Source organism: Mauremys reevesii, linkage group 10 (assembly GCF_016161935.1).
Source record: "Mauremys reevesii isolate NIE-2019 linkage group 10, ASM1616193v1, whole genome shotgun sequence".
NCBI lineage: Eukaryota > Metazoa > Chordata > Testudines > Geoemydidae > Mauremys > Mauremys reevesii.
In genome coordinates this window covers 7618977-7640423 of record NC_052632.1, presented here as the reverse complement: position 1 = coordinate 7640423, position 21447 = coordinate 7618977, and the positions used below count along the sequence as shown (strand labels likewise).

Sequence of the window (21447 nt, the reverse complement as noted above, 5' to 3'; positions counted from 1 at the left end):
TAACTCAGTCATCATACCTTCTAAAAGCCGGGTCTTCTCTGAGGTGCTCCCTTCACTGGGACTGATAGCGAGTCCTAGAAGTTAAACACAGGAAAGGTCAGTTAGATCATTCGGTCAATCCCATGGGGGCTAGTATGGTGAGTCTACCCGTACTTTGGCCAGTTTAGTTTTAGATCACAAGTCATGAGGCTTTCCTCATTGTCATTGCCCTGCGGAGGCTATTCCACGGCCTCGGAGACTGGAAGAGAGCAGCTCACTGTGCTCACTTCTGGTTCTACAGTGCCTCCATGAGCTGTGGAGGAGCACAGCTACTGCACCAATGGCACACACCCTTTGGCAAGGCAAGCGCTAGCAGCAAGGCTCGCCATGAATGGCATCCTCTTTCCCTTAGCACGAGGACTGTTCTTGTGCATGGCTCCTGTGCGGAGGTTGCTGTCAGAGGGGGCCTTGCCTTTGAAGTTTTATATCATAGTAACATGCTGCTTATGTCTTGCTGACTCCCTGCTCTAAAGAGTACAGGGAAGGGTTTTCAAAAGCACTTACGTTGTGGAAGAACACAAGTGCCACCGACTTTCAGTGGGTCTTACACTCCTAAGTCAAAAAATCCCACCCCCAGTTGCTTCCTAATGCACTCGTGTAACTCCCACTGACAGTAGCAATAATGCCTATTAGCAGCTCATGCTAAGGAGGGGATGGCCCAAAGCACCAGAATCAGAATAAGCAAGGACATTGTTTCCTACAATAGTTTTCGCAGCTCTTAGAATCCTATAAACAATTTTAGCTTTCAAGGAAAACCGCTAACCCCGCATTGCTTGGTTCACCTATTGCAATGCCATGTGCTGAAGTGAAAAGAGGCCTGTGTGTTTTGCTAGATACCATGCTGAAGCACTTGCGAGCGATGGACGCCATGAAGAACTTCTCAGAGTTCCGTCAGGAAGCCAGTATGCTCCACTCCTTGCAACACCCCTGCATCGTTTCCTTGATTGGGATTAGCATCCATCCGCTCTGCTTTGCCTTAGAGTTGGCCCCCTTGGGCAGCCTCACGACAGTGTTATCTGGAAAGTCCAAAGGTAACAGCCCCAAACCTGCTCCCTGAAAATAATGAAATCCCCATGTGAGCAAATGGCCTGGAACACTGCAGCTATTTTTTGGGTGGTAGAAGGAAATAATGTTTTTTCCAAGTTCGGTGGGCAGTGATGGAATTTCTCTCAAGTTGGGACTTTGGTGGTGTCTCATGAAAACTGCCAATAAGGCTGAGCTTTTCAAAACTATGTAAGAAATTTGTATGCCCAGTTCCCCTTAAAATTAATGGGAATTGGGTATACAAATCTCTTTTAATTCTGCATGTGCAATTTCCCCCCTGCAAATCAGATATTTAGAGATCTAAATGCTATCCTATGTACCTGTAATTTTGCCGCTGTTAAATTAATAGTGTAAAATCCAGAACTGGGGTGGGGCCCCTTTAATAACTTGGCCCTGTCTGCATATCAGCACTTTGTCTAGTTTCAGCCCAACATTAATTTTTATGGGAGCATTATGAACCGCTGAAATTAAGGGGTTAAAAAAACCTGACAAAGTTCTGTCTAAAGTAATGTGAATGTTGCCCCTTCAGATCATCCCATTCAGAGTGACATTTTAACAGGTAGATTGTTTACACTAGGTCAGATTAACATGACAAGAACTGTCATCCTTATGAAAGTTTGCTCTACTGAACACAGCGTTTTTCCTTTATAACAGGGGCTTCCTTTGTGCCACTGGGGCATATGCTGACCCAGAAAATAGCATATCAGATTGCAACGGGCCTTGCCTACCTGCATAAGAAGAACATCATATTCTGTGACCTAAAGTCAGATAATATTTTAGTGTGGTCCCTGGACATTAAAGAGCATGTCAACATCAAACTGTCGGACTATGGAATTTCTCGGCAGTCATTCCATGAAGGAGCTCTTGGAGTGGAAGGCACTCCTGGATACCAAGCCCCAGAGATTAGGCCTCGAATAGTTTACGATGAAAAGGTAACTACAAAATTTTCATTGAAGTGGCACAATTCTCATCTATAATCCAATGAAAAAGATGCTTATCAAGGACCTTCATGGAGTTTTATCACGTGCTGACTAAAGCCAAAGTTTTCAAAAGTGGGCGCCTAAAGTTGTGCTCCTGAATACATATTTAGGCACATAGGTTAAAAGCTTGATTTTCAGAGGTGCCCAACAACAAATTCTCTTTAGGGGGAGCTGCAGGTACTCAGCACCTCTGAAAAATCAGACCATTATTTAGGTGCCTAACTATGGATTTAGGAATCTTAACTTGAGGCACCTACTTTTGCCCGATTAAATGGAATCACTGATGAAGAAACGAAGTGTGTCGTTGTGTTAACTGTCCTCAAGATATGAGCATGGCACATGCAAACTGGACTCCTTATTCATAACACTGATTGCAGCTAGACTGGAATGTCTGTATGTGCCATGGAAGATTCCTTGCTGGGAAAAATGTGATTTGGATTGTTTGTTTAGGTCCATTCATTCTTTCTAGAAGAAATTAACCCCATGCATAGGAGCCAGCCTAAGGGCTAGGCGAAACACTTAAGAGATGCATAAGCCTGGCCCACCGCACAGGGGTGCATTTCACCTTCCATGCATATGCTGAATATGCTGCCAATCTTATTTTATTACCTCTTAATACTTATTTATGTATTGTTTGGTTTCCATCACTGCTGTCAATGTTATCCCAAATTCTAGCAATACAATAAAACTCCCTTCCAAAGAAATAGCCATACCCCATCTATAGAGGCAGCTAATTGCTTAACTGTGTGATATTTGCCTTAGGTGGACATGTTCTCCTATGGAATGGTCCTATATGAACTATTGTCTGGACAGCGGCCTGTGCTCGGACAACATCAGCTTCAGATTGCGAAGAAGCTGTCTAAAGGGATCCGGCCCATTCTGGGGCAGCCGGGCGAAGTGCAGTTCCACAGAATGCAGACGCTCATGATGGAATGTTGGGACACTAAGCCAGAAAAGGTACACGTGTGGGGGGGGACAATTGATGCTTTTTGACCATTTATCTACTGCTTGTTACCGGGGCAGCCCCCCTCTACATGCTAAGGGCTAGATCTTCAGCTGGTATCAATGGGCACTGCTCCACTGACACCTGCTAGTGATTGGGTCCTAGACTTCCATTGACTTCAGTTTGGGTTCCATGAATGGAGCAACTGTATGCTTACCCTTAAGGTGAAATCATGGCCCCTTGAAGTCCATGGCAAAACTCTCATTGACTTCAGTGGGGCAAGAGTCCACCCTTAATTACTAAAAACCACTGACGTGTCATGCTGTGAATACATCTATAAGGAATTCAGGAGCTTTGAAAAAAAGGCACAGTGGGGACAGGAAAGGGTTTCAAATGCAAAAGGAGATTACACTGTACTACATCTTCCTTTAATCATTTTGCATTTTTGGAGCCACAGTCCTTCACGTAAGGGCCAGGCAGAGCTTTGATTTACAAACACTTATACTCTCTGATGAGTATGGCTCTCTTCCCTAAATTTTCAGAGCGCAAGAGGTTCATAGATAAAATCCTAATGAGAGAGGGGTGGAAGGAGAGAGATTGGCCTTGATTCTTGTAAATTATGCTGGTTTTACACTGAAATGCAAAACTCAGGGAGCACCTGTGGGACAGGATTTTGAAAGAAGTTTAAGGGATTTGGGTGCAGATTTGGGCACCTAACTACCTTAGGTTCTTTTGAGCTCCCCAGCCTATGGAACTATAGATGTAATAAATAGTAATTATTATGAATGTATTGTTCATTCTTGACCTGCAAAAGAATCAGTGTATGTAATTTTTTTTTCTCAGCGTCCATTGGCCATTTCTGTTGTAGGACAGATGAAAGATCCTACGTTTTCTACTTTCATGTACCTGCTCTGTTGTGGGAAGCAGTCTTCCTTCTTTTCTTCCCAAGGCCAAGAATACACTGTGGTATTCTGGGATGGGAAGGAAGACACCAGGTAGAGGGTTTGTTTTTATCCTTTTTGATTCTTCCTTGCTTTCACTATTTGTCATTCATTGCATTTGGTTGATTACTTAAGCCATACATTATTATTTCTGCTCCCTGATTGGATAACTAAATCATTTTAGACAGGAGAGTAACAAGTTATGCACATCTTGTACACATTTCAGAACTTATACCTACTTGTGCTAAAATAGTTGCAACTTCTGGGATTCATATACCCATTTTTGAATACCCAGTGTTTGTTCAAATACCCATATAAAATCAGAGTGAATCATAGTGAAACAAACATAGTGCTTTTATTCACAAAAATATTCATTAATCAATTTTTTTAAAAATATGTTACCATCTTAAGGGCCTTCATCCTTTCTTGATGTGTCACTTCTTTCATTTAGCCAGTAAAATAATCAGAGTAACAAGACAAAGTTGGAGTACACTTAGCAAACAGTTAATAGCAGAAAGAGCTTTTAAGTGTCTGAATTTTTCTCCCTTTACGATATACTTTCCTCTCCCCCAAAAAAGATTAAGAGTATTTTATACATCTGCAGGATGATGGGTAGCTAAGGAGCTGACGGTATGCATGACCTGGCCAAAAACACTAGGTGATCTCCAAATTGTACAGTGTAAACACATTAATTGCAAATACTTGCTAATGCTGGTTTACTGTTGGCACCATTGCTATAACAAATTACATTTGCTCCTTTCAGAAATTACACGGTGGTAAATACAGAGAAAGGACTCATAGAAGTGGAGAGAATGAGCTGCCCAGGAATGAAGTTATGCTGCCAGTTAAAAGTTCAGAGTGCACTATGGACTGCTACAGAGGTAAACGTTATCCGAAATGTGAGCTCTCTTCTTGTCGGTTGCGTGCGCTTCATTGCCCTACTGGAGAAATCTTTATTCATGTGTGTTATAAAGAAACATGCTATTAGCTTAATAAATTAGTAGTGTAAAGCTCAGAGAATCAACATGACGATGGATGTCTCAAATGGGCAGTCAAACTTTACATCTGCTTTCTCACTGGTATATTGTTTCCACCTGTTATTTAGCTAGTGTCTAGAGCCTACTGGTCCCAAGACCATGGTTCTGCTGTTCTGAATGAACATGGAAACGACAGCTGTCCAACATAAAACTGTCCCAGGTTATAGCACATCAGCACTGAGAGATTCTATCTGATAAAGAACCCTATCTGTAAGTCAGTGTTTCCCAAACTTGGGACGCTGCTTATGTAGGGAAAGCCTCTGGCGGGCCAGGCCAGTTTGTTTACCTGCCGCGTCCGCAAGTCTGGCCAATCGCGGCTCCCACTGGCCGCAATTCGCTGCTCCAGCCCAATGGGGGCTGCTGGAAGTGGCGGCCAGTACATCCCTTAGCCTGCAGTGTCCCAAGTTTGGGAAACACTGCTGTAAGTGATAAGGGGAAGGGGTGGACGAAAACACATTGAGACTGGGGATTTAAAAAGAGGCTGAAGGGAGTTGCAAGTCAGTGAGAAATGGGGGCCTAACTCTCCTATGCCCTGTAAAATCCCTGCCTAAGAAGATAAGACCAAGATAGCACAGTGGATTTCTCTCTCTAGGTCCCTATCTACTCCTCAGACAGAACTATGTTGAATGTAACCAGGCTCTGACACAAAACAAGAATGTTCTTGCAAAAGCCGTTGAACCATTACAAATGAATTCCTAAAAGTCAGAGCTTCACAAATGGAAAAAGGACTAAATGAATTGGGTGAATTATTTGTAATAGGTCATTCAGTCAGCTCTAATTGCATGTGCATGGACACTGGAGCTGAGTGAAAATTGGAATTTACATCCCTGGAGGTAATTCTGATATTTTGACATTTTATTTGCCCTGAATCAGGTCCAAAAAAGTTAAAATATAGGTATTTTTCACAGAAAGAAAAGATCAGAAAAAATTAAATTTAGAAAGGTTGAAACATTTAATTTTGACATTTTCTATTAAAAATTAAATATTTTGACATTTTGACAAATGAGATATTTTGTTTCAACTTGAACTGAAATTAAAGGTTTAGTTTTAAGTCACTTCAACACTAAACTGCATCTTCTTACGGTGCCACACCACTTCTTCAGAGCTGTAGTTCTGTTTTTTCATGCCCTCATTCTTTTGTATGGGCTGGGCTCCCTGGCTGGACTACATCTCCCACCATAAACCCTTCAACTTGGTCAGAGGGGAAACTGCAGTGCATCATGGGAGCTGTAGTGCAGCCAAGAGGCCCAGTCAATATAGTAGGGTGGGGGCATGAAGCATCTGAACTACATCTCCCATAAGGCAATGGGAGATGCAGTTTGACATTGAACTGACTCCAAATGAAATATTTTGGTTCGGTTCAGCAAACTAACCAAAACAACATATGTAATTTTGATTTTCCTGGCAGAAAATTCCCTAACAACGCTAGTAGATGTGAACTATGTGTGGAGTCAATCATATTTTCACCTGATCGCAGATTTGGTAAAAAAAATCTGATCTTTGTACTACCAGACAGTGTTTGGTATCATATACTGCATTAAGGGGAATCCAAGCCCCTCTAACCAGTATGGATCACAGAAGCCAAAGCAATCGTCAGAGAGAGGACTTTTAAGATAAAAGTTGGCCAAAAAAGAACTAAATTAAATCCAAAGTGGAGATTTTTGACCTCCAGAAATACAAATTGGATCGTTTTATAGGGAACAAATTTGAGACAGTGTACGTGTTAATGTGAAAAGCTGCTAAATTAAATTATTACTGAATTAAACATAATTTCATCTGCTCTTGTTCATTTGCAGGACCAGAAGATTTATGTATATGGCTTACAAGGCATGTGTCCTTTAAATACTCCACAAAAGGGATTAGACACTCCGGCTACCGTGAGCTGCTTCTTAGCCGTGCCTGTTATAAAAAAGGTAAAGAGGAATGTTTCTCACAATTGGAAAAGGGTATCCATTGAACTAGAGGCTCTGCCTATGGAACCAGGAGCCCAAGATAATGTTGTTTTTCACTATCCTCTGCATAACTAAAGGACATTGCTGTGAACTCCTCTAAACTAGAACTTGCTGGCAGAGCAAAAAGAGCAGTTTGCAGGTCGCTGTGTCCAAGCCAAGGAGAGCAGAGGCCTGAAAGTGGCATGGAGAGAACCTGAGGCAGGAGGGTCTAGAAATGGCACTTCAGAACCTGCTGGGGAAATAGTTAAAATATACCTGCTTTCTTTACATTGAAGCTTTCCAGCTGCATTGCCACCTCATCATTAGAAAAATTTAGTGTAAGTGAATAAGAGAGATGGGTAGAGGGGAAGTAACTGAGTGATTACGGTAAGATAAATATTGGTTAATTCCTAATGTAGGACTTGAGTATTTCTTTTAAGAGCATATTTATTGGACAATCTACATGCATGCAGTGTATACATGCATAAGTGTCACCTATGCCTTAGCAACAGCCCTTTTTCTCTTGGGTTAGGAATTTGCATACAACAAAAAGGCAGGCTAGGGATATTATCTCCCCCTGGTATTAACAAAGGGAAGCATTACATGGTGTATAGCTAGTAGTCTTATTTTTGGAGACATTTAAAGTCCTGTCATAAGCAGGCTCTTAAGATAAATGTGGCAATGTGGCATTATTGGCTATTGCAGTCAAGTTTTAAGATAAATATAAAAATATTTTCTGATTGGTTAGATTATTCTCAGTTTTACCTGTAACCATCTAGAGTGAAAAAGTCACATTATTATCCATTTATTTTCAATATCTCTAATTATCTGAAAGCTTATTTACATGCCAACATGCTACGTCTAGTAACTGCACAGAACAGTTTTCACAGTGGTAATGAGGTTGTGGGGAGTTATTTTATACCATGTACCCATTCTGTGTTACTGTGCACTTCTGATTCAGTGGCTCAGACTGCTGTATAGTTAGTGAGATGTGTCCCTGAGCAGAGGGTGAGCACAGAGTTAGTGTGCACTGCTTACATCCCTTTGGGTAAGTGGGATTTACAGGGTGCACAGGCCTGGTGCTGACACAGGAATGAATTTCACCTCCTGGGAGGCTGCTCCTGTTGACTTTTTCTGGCTCCCAAAGCTACAGAACTTTTCCTCCCCGATGTTTGCTGCCTGACACCTGCCTTATCTTTCTTCTGCTACCTTGTATTTTGTCCAGAGAAGTAGAATGTGCCTTTCATTTTGAGACTTTCTGCTGTCACACTGATTACAACCCTATGGAATTTCTAGTGGGTCCTAGGTCTCCTGGATTATCTTTCCAGATTGTGATATGTCTAACGAATGTAATAAATAATTCCAGGCCCTACAATAATATTGAATCTAAACAATTCTCCCTCCCCACTCCTCCCCTCTCCCCCCAAATCAATGTCCTTTCAGCAGAATTCCTTATAGGACATTTTTTCCTCCTTTCTGTGTATGGCCTTATCTGTGTATGGCCAGGCCAGTCACCAGGAGGAAGTGCAGGCAAGGTCTGCAAGAAGCTAAACTTGTTTACAAGAGTTGACAGTTTTGCTGAACGAGTCACATAAGGCCTGTCGTATTAAGCTGTCAAGCTTGCTGTATGGAATAAGCCTCTAAAGAGGAAAGAATCTTGCACTAAGGCAGATGGGAACGTCGGCCTTTTCCAAGCACAAGAGCCAGCTAGCTGATGAAACCTGAAGTAACACGCAGTCAGATCACTGCCCTGGGATTTTGCTCATAAGGGAAATACTTTTGACTGGCTACATTTGGGAAGACAGATCCAAAAGAATAGTTTCCCATGCTTCTTTTCTCGTCCAAAGGAAACACCAGAGACATTTGAAAGACACAGAGTGAAGCCCTGAAAATAAACCCTCCACCTCCAAAAAAAAACAAACAAAAAACCAGCAAGAAAAAAACCAGAGGAATTGAGGAATTGAAAACGTAATTTTGGTGGTTAATTTTTATGATGAATTCTAATGACCAGATAACAATAAAATCCTCCAGACCCCCAAAAAGCAACTTCCTTTTCAATCTGTTTCCAATATTTTCATAAAGAAAAGCAAGAGAGAGGTTGGAACGTGTGTCGGGACCTGGCCTTCATAAGGAGCCTAGAACACATAAAAACAAAAGCTGCATTTAAAGGCTGTAGCCTGCCAAAGTCTTCTGTGCCAGAAGGATCAGCCAGGGAAATGGGATGGGGGAGTGACAAAGTCTGTGTTGTTTGAGGACTTAGTTTACCTGGTATCTGATGGCTTCCAGTAGGCTTAAGCCTTACACTGTACTGTAGTTATGAGGACAGAATGTCTTGGCGCAGGCTCATCCTCTGTGCTGTACAGTATGGCACACGCCCCCATTTCGAGGCCATTCTCACTGGCACAGCTGGACTTTTGGCAGGCCAGAGGCTTCCAATGCAGTTTTGTTGCTGTGTTTTTGTTGGCTTTTCTCCACTAAAATGTCGAAAGTGAATTCCAAGGAAGTTACTTAACATTCATGGAGGCTGCTGTGCTGCTTGGGTTTGGTCACTTTTTTAATATCATGGTTTGGAGACGTCTACCTTACGTCCACCACTTCCCAACACACTGGTGCCTTGATAGCATCAGGGAAGTGTATAGCCCTTGTGAGCATGTGGCTTTCACAGCACTTGCATTTTAAGTGGCTAGCACTCTTACCTCTGGACATGCAGTGACAAATGTGGGTCCAAGCCCCTTCTTGGGACAGGAATTCTCATGCCTTACTTGCCAAAGTGTTGGGGGCAACCTCAGTGCCTGAATAAAACAGGTTCTAATGTCCAAAGCTTGAGTCATGCTGTGGCTGAGCATAAAATGGCTGCTGAATTTGCCTCCACAGTGATTGTGTTAACGTAGTCTAAGTGTTTTGTAATATTCCTTGGGATATATTGGGCCCGATCCCCCAGCTAGTATAGTTGACGCAGTTGTGTTGACTTCAGTGAAGCTACAAGTCTGAAAGCTACCTTGTTCTGTTCTGTTGTAGCTGACACTAACCAAGGAAATCAGATAGATTTTTATGATGCTCAGCCAAAAGAAATACATCACTTGCTAGCCAGACTGTCTTCTCCCAAGGCACTTAGTTGTGGAGGAGTTTAAAAGATCTAACATTGACTCAGAGCTGGGGATGGGGGCGGAAGGAGTGAAAAGTCAGAGAATAGCTTTCACTGTCCAGCTAAAGCCTGCTAAAATGTGACTAGTAGAACTGACTGACAATTCCCCATCAAAACTCTTTAATGTAAAATGACCTTCTGTGACATAATGTTTAGGACACCCAGATCTGCGAGCTACTCTGTTATCCCTCTGTTTTAGCAAGAGTGAGAGCTTTGCTACCGCTGAAATGTGTCAGGTCCCCGATGCACCGGCCTTGCAGCATATTCTTCAAGACTCTGCCAGTCTAAACTTGGCCTTGCAGATAACAATCAGTGAACTTCAGTTCCCCACAGATATCCCACTGCAGTGTCCCATCACTCTCACTGGACACTCTTAGAAATTTCTATGTCCGCTGCCTCCAAAAGGACAGAGCACACATCAGCCTATCAGGTTAGCTGAAGACTCACACTTCACTTTAGTACACAGCATTGAGATGGTTTTGCAACAAAAGAAGAATAGGTTTGTTAACAAAGAACAGAGATCTAAGTGACACTAAGCAAGGGGAAAAAAGACAGGTCTGGTTACAAACAAAACAAAACAAAACACGCTTTCTAGTGACTAAAATGTAATCTTAGCAAGTTACAATCTTTGCCTAAGCAGTTTTCTTACTCACATAAATACCCACATAAAGTTACCAGCATCTCCAGCCTTCCAGACCAAGGGATCCAACTTTCAAAGGCTCACGGGTTGCTGTTCCCAGTGTCCCCTAAGTGGTGGGTTACTCAATGTCTTTTTGCTCCCCTTTGTGTGATGGATATGGATGTTGATTTTTTACCTCTTACGACCTAAATGGCCTGTGACTCACCTCCTTGAGGGACTGCCCTTCTCCCTGTGTGATGAGCTAAGATCTGTGGAGGTGCTTGGGCTAGAATTTCTTAGGCCTGGTCTAGACTGGGGCGGGGGATCGATCTAAGATACGTAACTTTAGCTACGAGAATTGCATAGCTGAAGTCGACGTATCTTAGTCAGACTTACCTCGTGTCCTCACGGCGCGGGGGAGCCGAGACATAGGAAGGGTTCTGGCATGTGCCCATGGTCACACACTGAGTCAGATTCCCAAGATACCCATTTCCCTGTCCTCTAACTGCTGTCTCCCAGGTTTTCACTGTCATTGGTTGACCGGGCCAGGCAGGAGTTCTGACAGGCTGTAACGTTCTCTCTTGCTGGCTGTTTTGTTATGCTTTGAGCATTCTGCTGCCGCTGGGGAGCAATGTTGCAGAATAACAATCTGTGCTGTGTGTAATTTAACACCTGACTTTGGCTGCCACACAAAGGAGACCCTCTAGCTGTGTGCTGAGAATGACTGTGGTGCAGAATATTATGGGTTGGCTATGCTGAAATTCGTGCAGCGTCCGACTTGCTCACTGTGCTGTAAGTTGCCACCGCCAGTGTGTGTTCATTAATCATAAGCACCTCCAAATTCTCCATCGTGCTTGTCAGCCTTTCAGCGTGTTCTCTGAAGTGCTGCTGACATCTCCACGTGTCTACATATGGATTTGTCATCTGGATGAGTCATGCTGTCAGGTTAGCCACTGCCAGTGGTGCAGTTTGCATGGCATTGGGTTGAGGATCAATAATTTCATTTTCTCATTTGTCAGAGTGGCTCCCCTGGCAGAAGCACCACTCTGCTTTATTCCTAGTTTGAACTAATCTGCACTTGAACAGTTGGGTTTCCAGGCACGCAATGGCTGTCTCAGAGTATATCACAGCCTGAGTTTGTGCCTTCGGGGTGGGCTGCATGGCCCATCTTTTCTCCCATACCTGTAAGATGATGGGGGATGGGTAGGGCTGGGGAGAGGGAGTGGGGGGATTGTGTGTATAGGTTCATTAGGGTTTTTTAGGTTTCGTTGCGGGGTAATTTAATTTGCTTTTGGGGTAACGGATCAGTCTATTCTGATATTGTTGGGCCACCCAGAATGTTGGATGGGGAGCTCTCTTATTGCCAAACAGTACACGTCTACATGGAGAAACAAATCTCTCTCTCTCCCACAGAACTCCTACCTGGTGCTGGCAGGACTGTCAGATGGACTTGTGGCAGTTTTTTCAGTGGCACGCGGCATCCCAGAGGACAGCTGCTCCTACTTGTGCTCACACACTGCCAATAGGTCCAAGTTCAACATCCTGGACAATGATCCCCGGCAGAACCCCTACCCTGTGAAAGCCATGGAAATAACAAACAGCGGCGCCGAGGTCTGGTACAGCAATGGCCCTGGCATTCTCATCATAGACTGCGTGACCATAGATATAAACAGGAGGCTGGAGCCCTACAATCCTCCATCTGTGATCACATCTATGGCGTGTAACTCGGAGTACCATGGGGAGGAAGTGATTTGGTGCCTGGATGATAAAACGAACTACCTGGTGATGTACCATACTGCAACCTATCAGCTCTGCGCGCGGTACTTCTGTGGTGACTGCAGTCCTTTAAGAGACATGTTTACAATCCAGCAGCCTTCTGCAGGGATCCCTGCTACAACAGCTGTACACAGGACGGTGCTTGAGAGTAACTCTCTGGCTGATATGAGCATTATCTACAGCCCGGAGCTGGGCACACAAATATTAAACCATCAGGACTCCCTCACAGACTATTGCTCCGTGTCTTCTTACCCATCCTCCCCTTCTAACAGAATAACGAGGTCCTTCTCCAGTCTGCCGAGCTCTCCTGCAAGCTCATCCAGCGCGCCTTTCTCCATGGATTGCGAGGAGACTGACAAGTTTCACGAACTGATCCCTTCCCCAGACAGATCTGAAAATGATGCTACACCAACAGATGAGAACACAGCTCATCTCCAAGCTGTAAAGATTCTTCCAGTAAAAGACCTCATCTGGATCCCTAGGTAAACACATACTCAGCAAACAAGATCCAAGTCACAAGTGGAGCATGAGTTAGTTTGCCTTTAGTGAAGCTCTCAAGGACTTGGGTTTTGTTTCTAATTGTAATTTCACATCAAACTTACCCAGGGTGGTGTCTAGCAATAAGATACAGCAAAAAAAACTACTTTGTCCCAGAATTTCAAGTTAGAAACCAACGTTTCTACAACTTTTGGATGGTATCTAGTGTTGCCCATTTAGCAAATTTGAGGTCTTGCAGGATTGTTTCCATTAGGACAAGAAATCCTGATACAAATCAGGTGTATTCTTGGTGCCATCTTGTTTATTTAAAAAAAAATGTACTCAAAATCTTGTTTCCATGGACAGAGTAGAAACAAACATCAGCAGGCAGTTTTCTTGCCCAGAAATCCCCACGCCTGCCATTCCTGTGAATCCTCTGCCCAAGAAGCTGTCCCTCTGCCTCCTCTCAGGGTCATGTTCACCACTGCTTTTGCTGGCTTTCTGCTTCTAATGCAGAGGTGAAAGTGGGCCAGTATGGCGTACCGGTAAGAAGTGGCCACTGGTACCAGCCCGTACACTGCCCACGGTAAAGCGCTGCTGTGACAGTGCTTTAAGGACCCTCCTTAAATCACTGCCATGGCAGCGCTTTAAAGTCGCTGCCCCTTTTGCCTGCCTACCCCCCAAGGCCGCTGACAGGAGCGGCAAAAGGGGCAGCTGCTCCGAGGAACGGCGATTTAAAAGGCCCCGGGGCTCCCAGCTGCTGCTACCGCAGCTGTGGCTGGAGCCCCGGGCCCTTTAAATCACCGCCAGGCAACGCAGAAGGGCTAGCTGGGGGAGGCTGACCCCCCCCCAGCCCTGCCCCTTCTGCCTGAGGCCCCGCCCCTTACTTTCACCCCTGCTCTAAGGGTATGTCTGTGCTGCAATAAAACCCTAGGGTAAGTGGAATTGGAGTCAGCGGTCCTAGCCATTGGAGTCTGAGTCCGACTAGCTGGTTTGTTTACCTGCCGCATCCACAGGTCCAGCCAATCGTGGCTCCCAGTGGCCGCGGTTCGCGGCTCCAGGCCAATGGGAGCTGCTGGAAGCGGCACAGGCCAAGGGATGTACTGGCTGCCGCTTCCAGCAGCTCCCATTGGCCTGCAGCGGTGAACCACGGCCAGTGGGAGCCACGATTGGCTGGACTTGCGGACGTGGCCCGCCAGGTGCTTTCCCTACACAAGCGGCGTTCCCAGTTTGAGAACCACTGTCCTAGGTCCCTTACAGCATGTGGCCGCGCTAGCCCGTTGTTCCTGGTGCAGTGTGGGAAAACTTGCCTGTCCGCCAAACTTGACTGTCCAGAGGACAAAGAAAGTCAGCCAATAGGATTGTGGGATACTTTGCAGATTCCCAGAGCATGAGTCCAGTGGGGCTGTGTCCACACTGGAAAGCAATAGAGCTTGAATCCTGGGTCCCGGTTTGACTCAGGCTTGGACCCTCCACGCCCATGGGGTTCTTCAACCCTGGGTCTGAGCCCTGGGTTAGCCTGCTATGTGTGTAAAGAGAAGGGGATTAGGCTTGAGCCTGAGATCAAACGCCCCTGGGCCTACATTGCAGTGTAGATGTATCCTAACCTGCGCACACCCTGCTACCAATATCCCTGCATTTGCAGCCAGAGAAACCCCTCAGCCCATGTGGCATAGTGCTGACCTACCAGGGCCTTCCTGGCCTATTGTTTTGAGTGGGCAATTGTCTGCCATTGTTTTTATGACATAAGGAACTTGATTGCTCCTCCTTTTGAGCCTGAAAGAGAGTGTTTGGTCCCCCCATTGTCTTTAACAAGGTCTGTGAGCCTCTCTGGATTTCAGCCCTACCCCCCGCTGGCAGCCGTCAGCATATGTAATCGGAAAAGCTACCATACATGTGCTTTCCCTGACTGTCCGTGGCCAGTGTTGTTGAGCATGACTGTCTCACTTTTGTCTGTAGGCGAGGTGGCGACATCATAGTTATTGGGCTGGAGAAGGAATGTGGCATGCAGCGCGGCAGAGTCATAGCCGTATTGAAGGCCGGAGAACTGGCTCCCCATGGGTAAGATTGAATTAGAGCCTGTATTGCATGTTCACAAAGGGTTCCATCAGGGGAAATGCACCATCAGTGTCAGAGTGCAAGGCCTGCAATCCTCCAATTGGCCCCTTCCCTTCGGGGCATTCTAGTGTGGATTCCATGCCATAGAGCAGGGATCGGCAACCTTTGGCACGTGGCTCACCAGTGTAAGCCCCCTGGTGGGCTGGGCCGGTTTGGTTACCTGCCCCATCCGCAGGTTCAGCCGATCGCGGCTCCCACTGGCCGCAGTTCACCACTCCAGGCCAATGGGGGCTGCGGAAAGAGGTGTGGGCCAGGGATGTGCTGGCTGCCACTTCCTGCCACCCCCCATTGGCCTGGGACGGCAAACCACGGCCAGTGGGAGCTGCTATCAGCCGAACCTGCAGACGCGGCAGGTAAACAAATCGGCCCGGCCCGCCAGGGGGCTTACCAGGGGGCTTACCCTGGTGAGCCGCGTGCCAAAGGTTGCTGATCCCTGCCATGGAGCAAGCTCTCAGCTGGAGGAGTCACTGTGATTATGCTCCAATTACACAGACAGGCCCTCAGTGCGAGTTAGAGCGGCCCTGTGGCTGGGATGGCCCTGGATTGATAGAGCAGAGCATGCTGTGACTGGCCCCCCCGCTCCTTATACTGGGACAGGCAGGAGAAGTTGGGGTAGATCTTCTCCCGCGTGCCAGATCAATCCAAACTGGCGTCTTCAGGCAATGGTCATGATCTGCCCCAGAAACATCATAGCAAGTTGCACCTCCAGAGCTCTAACTAGCTGCCTTGTTTCCCAGGCTGAGTCAGTGTGACCATAGCACCTCTCATTTTGCAAACGGTGATGTTACGATAACTCTTGGCCCAATCCTGCCGGGGGCTGACTTCCCTGGGCTTTGCAGGCACCCGGCACCTGGCAGGAGGTCCTCAGTGCTCGGCAGACTCAGTCCCTGCATGAAGAACAAGAAGTGTATTTACTGCAGAGCGCAGTGCTTGTCTGTGGCTTCATTCACTCGGAGCAGGTTGAAGTTCTGGCTCTAAATAAGCACCTTTGTACCAGCTGTAGCTCCTGGCACTCTGTGGAAAACAGTTATGGACATTAATTTAAAATGCTTCATGTAGCAACTGAGCTTCCAAGTAAATAAATAACCATGGTATAGTGTTGGGTTGTGTTTTGCTGACCATTTAAACACCACTATGTGATTGTGATATTCATGGCAAGACAAAGCAAATAGAAGTTAAGCTGTGCTGTGTGTTAGGAATGGCCATTTATTAATAAACAGCACAGATAACATGAAATCAAAGCCTTCCTTTCATTCCCTTCCGTTGTTAGTTTGTGTCTTGTCATGGCAGGTATAGTGCTTTGTCCCTTTTATTACCTGCATAGGCCCATTTACCTAGGTGGACTCCTTTCAGAGATTCACCTTATTTAAAAAAAAACAGGAAGGAAAAGGATGGGGAGTCGAGGATCGGATGAAATGGCCATTGCTAGACGTGTCCCATTTTACAGTATTGCAGCCTTGCTGATTTCAGGCACAAAATCCATCAACTCATCCTCTACCAGCAGGGTGAAAATGATGAAAAGCCAACAATATTGCACTCCCAGTGGCAACAACTTCCTTCCCCTGGTTGTGGAGGCGGCTGCAAGGCTGCAATATCACTAAGATGGAGCCAGATACTGTACTGTGCCTCTGAGGAGTGTGGGGGAGGGGGAGAGATAAAGGTGACTTCCTTGGGGGCTGCTCTGACTTAGGACAGCTTCCCCGCAGCTGCGAAATACCAAACTCTCTAGCTACTCCTGCCATTCCTGTTTCCCCTGCCCCTGTGCTGGGGCAGTTCGCCAAGGGGCAGGCCCCTTCGTTTACCCCAGCACTCCTGTATAGAGTGGCATGGATCCATTATTTGGATCTAACTAAATGCACGATGGGGCAAATTCTGCCACCTTTCCTCACATGGACTAGTCCCACACTTTGTGAGCAGCCCACTGAAATCAACGGGATGAAGGTCTGTCGAATCTGGCCTTACATTAGTGCACAGTACTGTTGTAATCAAAAGAGCCTTGTAGAACTATGTCACCGGGTTGGGGTTTTTTGTGGTGGTTTGGGGTTTTGGAGGGGAGGTGGGGATTCCTATAATGTAACTAGCTTTATGTTTTCCCGTGTTAAATATCTCCAGCTCTCTAGAAAAGCAGATTCACTGAGTGTAAGACAAAGCCTAAGCAGCCGGTGCGTGTCACTTCTGCAGGGCTGTCTGTTTTCTGGGAGAGCGGCACCCCAGTTCACACTCCATTCTCCAACCCTGCTCTTGCTTTCCCAGGGCACTGGTCGAAGCTGCTATCGTAGCAAGGGACACTGTTGTGTGCTGCTTTGAGAACAAAAACAAGGAATGGTGCCTTGCTGTCTGGAGGAGCTGGGGTGCCCGAGAGTTTGACATTTTCTACCAGTCCTATGAAGAGCTGGGAAGGCTTGAAAACTGCATGCGAAAAAGAAGGTAGTGCTTGTCGAATTTAAAATCCAGCATCCAGGAAGGACCGACTACAGGAAACAGAAACTGCCGCCCGTCAGCATTCCAGCCTGGGCACTTTTGTATCCTTAGAGAAGGGTTTGGGTTTTGGTTTTTTTTCACATTTGCTGCTAAGGAACACTGCAGGGCTCTTGCAGAAGCTATCTCCCCTGCAGGGCATCTGCCAGAGACACAGAAGACCGAACTAGATACCTTTCTGTTTGCTTCCTCCTCTTTTTCCGCAGGGGCTAGAGATGTATTAAGTCCAGAAAGCGGGTAATCTCTCAACAATATTGCTCTAATGTGTACCACCCTCCCAAACCCTCCACCCATTTCCAGTCACTTCTCTCTTTTGAGCCTCCTTTCTTCCACTGTAAATTCCCTCACAACCCCCACACATCTGGGCAGCTGCTGCTTAGGTCCTCATCCAAAAGAGCTTTATTAACTACATAGATACGCATCTCTCTCCCTCAGAGACTGAGCCTTTACACAATAGTCCTATCACCTGCTGCCCCAATGGGCAATAATCCATCAGTGGCCAATGTATTTCCGATCTGTAAAAGATATTGTGATAGAGTTACTGTGAAAGACCCAAAGATGATGATCTGCACAATCTCAGTACATTAATGAGCTATTCAATTGCACTGTTGCAAAGTAAATTGTACATAGAGTCCAATGCAAAGTAAAACATGTCAGCATTTCAGATGCTTTACCAGTTGAAGGGAGTAATTTAATCAGCAGAACTTGGAAATGGTCCTTGTCCCTCTGTTACTTTTCTCTGTAAATACATTTGGAAGTAAGCTCAGTTTACTGGGATATAAAAGTGTCTGTTATTTTTTAGAGTTGCTTATATAGTTTATTTTTCACACCACTAAGGTCACACTGGACCCCAGAAAGCATTGTACCCAGTGTACACACAATCACATTATCACAGCATGTATAGAAGAGTGTAAAAAGTGAATCAACTCCTGATGCGTGAATGTGTGCTATGTATTGAACTGGTTTTATACTGAGAAACTTATACTAAGTTTGAACATATATGCCAGGCTGCTTGATGTAGAATTAGCAGGTTAAATTTCAGATTTACACCTTTACTGCAGGCTGTTAAAATAACCATCAGAAGCAAAATGTATCTCAAAATAAACAGACTCCTCCAAGAATTACATTGTGTCAGTGTCACCATTTATTGGCAGCTGGTGACTGCATCAGCCACTGGATGGTTGCATGGCTCCATGATCAGTTCAAGAGTTGCTGCATCTGATTAAAATGCAGGCTTTCTCTCTCCCCCACTAGATCGCTAAATGGCGGGGAGAGGCCAGGGGTCCCGCCCGCTTGGCTGCTCCAGCACTGCTAACAAGAGTATCACATAACAGATATTTTAGACCACACCAGGGTTACAGATACAATTTGCCTGGCTACCAGTTAGGAATGGTGCAAGGGACTCTGGGTTTTAAAAAAACTACTTTTGGGAAGGCCCAAAAGCAGCCCCATCAATGTGAAAGACATGATCACATCCGCCGTGCTACTGTATGACACAAGCACTTTGGGGAGAAGCTGGACTCCAACTTAAAGCTGTTCCAGCTGTAGAGTGGGACTTGGCGCCATTGAGTTGTGCAGCTTGGATGGTCCGTCCTGGAGCCCCTTCCGTCCGTCTCACGGTGATGAGCAGGGGTGACTTGATGCAACTGGAGTAAAGGAGAGCACGACAAACAGAGAGTGAGAAGCTAAGGTGCCAACTCCCCAGCCGGTGTAAAGCAGAGTAACTCCACTGCAGCCAATGGCGCGACCTCAGCTGAGGCGTAGCCCCTGAAATAGCTGTATTTGTAGCAAGGGATCTCATCAGGCTGGAACTGTGTCCGCGCCATCCAATCCCAGTCCAGACACTAGCACCAGAGTGTGCTCAGCTAGACAGGCTGTGTAGCCCCAAATATCATCTGGGGAGGCCCCATATTTATCACAGCAGAGACGACTCAGCCCCTGCATGGAGGCTGTATTCAGGATGCCCTGCCAGCCTCCACCATGCCAGTGCCTCCCGAAGGTGGGGCCTGAGAAACACTGCCAGGGCTTCCACAGTGAGCTGTGCACTAACATTAAGCCCATTTGTACCGTGCCCCGGGCCTCCTCCATTAGCTGGCAATAATAACACCTAGTTGTTATGTAGCCCTTCCCAGCTGTACACTTACAAAGGAGGGCAGTAGCATTATCCCCATTTTACAGATGAGGCACCTGAGACCCATACAGGCTAAGTGACTTGCCAAAGGTCACCCAGCAGGTCAGCAGCAGAGCCAGGACTAGAACCCAGGTCTCCTGAGTTCCAGGCAGGTATTCAAGGGAGACGCATTCAATAGGTGTGAGCCTGAATGGTTGTAAAGAGCTCTGTCAGTGCTTATTTATTATTATTTTATTAGCAGTCCTTAAACCATACACAGGCCAAAAATGGGCTCGAACTTGCCAAAAGCTGGTGTGTGTCAAAGCAGCATTGCCTTGTACATTTCTGTGAGAGAAAATAATAGCTCAGATGATCAAAGCAAGCAGGAAACACCAGAAAACTGGACACATGTTGGAGGGTAGGAGAGAGCCGCGATGGCTGGAACGTAAGCGTCTGTCCGTGCACACCTCCCATTCCTTCAGTAGTGGGAATGTCACACCGTGCTGGCTTCTTTCTCAAGCAGTAACTCTCAGGCATGTATTCAGGCTGCACATACCACTGTTTTCCCAGGCCTGTGTTGATTGTGCGCTTTGTGGGCTTGATCCACCACCCATCTGAAATCAATTGGAATCGTTCCATTGACTTCAGCGGGCACTGAATCAGGCCCGGGAGCATGAAAGAGCCTATGGTGTCAGCAGTGCGGCGTAGTATTAGTAGTCGTAATTACGTACCACCTGTGTGCACTGCCCTTGCCTCCCCCTCTCCCAGAAACGCTTACCATCTCCAAAAGCCAGACACCAATTGAGCCAGGGCCACCCCGGGAAGGACTAAGGGAGGGGGTTATACTGGCGGTTCTAGTGTTACTGTTATTGACTCACTTCTTGTGGCCAGCTCAGAGCGTGTGGCGCTTAGCAGGGACGTGAAAGAAGTGAAGAGGTCGCCACCCAGCCAAGACCATTCCAGGCACTGGGGGAAGGTTCGGAAGCCAGCAGTGGGACGTATAGACTGGAGCCCTTGACCTATTTCCGTACTGTTGACCCTCCACGGTCTGGGTAAAGCAGCCTGTCATTTGGGGCAGGGAGAACATCTCCTGCCAATTGTAGAACCTGCTTGGTTTAGAACACAGCACTTTGCGGGCCTGGGCCGATTAGCGGAGGGGGTGGGTGAGGTTCTGTGGCCTGCGATGTGCAGGAGGTTGGATTAGATGATCACAATGGTCCCTTCTGGCCTTACCGGCTATGAGACTTGCGTTCCATTGGCTCGGGAATGCAAACCAGTTCTGGGGGCTGTGTAGCTGGGGATGCTTACATTTTCTTCCCTGGTTTTCCTTGGAGCAGGACAAGACCTGACTGGTGATTAGCACAGGCCTCTCTTCAGTTAGCAAGCTACAGGCTGATGTAGTAACTCTCCAAAGGAAAAAACACGAGCTAGAGGATTAAAAAACAATTTTCAGAAGACTCCCCCAAACTCTCCAACTCCCATCCCTCCCCCCAATACAACCCAGCCACAATCAGAGCAGAATTAATCTGCACCGTGAGGCCTCTTGCTCCACTGGGCTGGCTGAAGGGCACAGAGGTGATTGTGTCATGCACCCACTCCAAGTACGTTGAAAAGCATAATGTGTTTAAGACAAAAGGATATTGTGGGGCAGAAGTGCAGGGGAAACAACAGGGCCAAGGTCTGGTTAATAGTGTCATGGACTCAGGTGTCATTCAAGATGAATGACAGCATCAGGATCTGGCCCAAAGATTGCACTGTCAAAATCAGTCACTGGTCAAACAGCATCTAGAGGGTTAGAGCCTTTGGGGT

At 46.2% G+C, this 21447-nt stretch overlaps 1 protein-coding gene across 5 annotated transcripts in view; it reads left to right on the top strand.

Moving 5' to 3' along the window:
• Positions 1-18652, top strand: part of LRRK1 (leucine rich repeat kinase 1) — a 105829-nt gene extending 87177 nt beyond the window's left edge. For 3 of the 5 annotated variants that reach the window (XM_039492341.1, XM_039492339.1, XM_039492340.1), the window contains exons 27-35: positions 873-1070; positions 1738-2015; positions 2826-3020; positions 3850-4001; positions 4711-4828; positions 6781-6897; positions 12093-12937; positions 14892-14993; positions 15788-16320. In XM_039492341.1, coding sequence (XP_039348275.1) covers positions 873-1070; positions 1738-2015; positions 2826-3020; positions 3850-4001; positions 4711-4828; positions 6781-6897; positions 12093-12937; positions 14892-14993; positions 15788-16028 — 2246 coding nt within the window. In that variant the 3' untranslated portion in view covers positions 16029-16320. Of the gene's footprint in view, positions 1-872; positions 1071-1737; positions 2016-2825; positions 3021-3849; positions 4002-4710; positions 4829-5576; positions 5676-6780; positions 6898-12092; positions 12938-14891; positions 14994-15787; positions 16321-17303 lie in introns of those variants that run through there. The other 2 variants (XM_039492342.1, XM_039492343.1) reach the window with 2 other exon arrangements.
• Positions 18653-21447: the final 2795 nt, after the last annotated feature.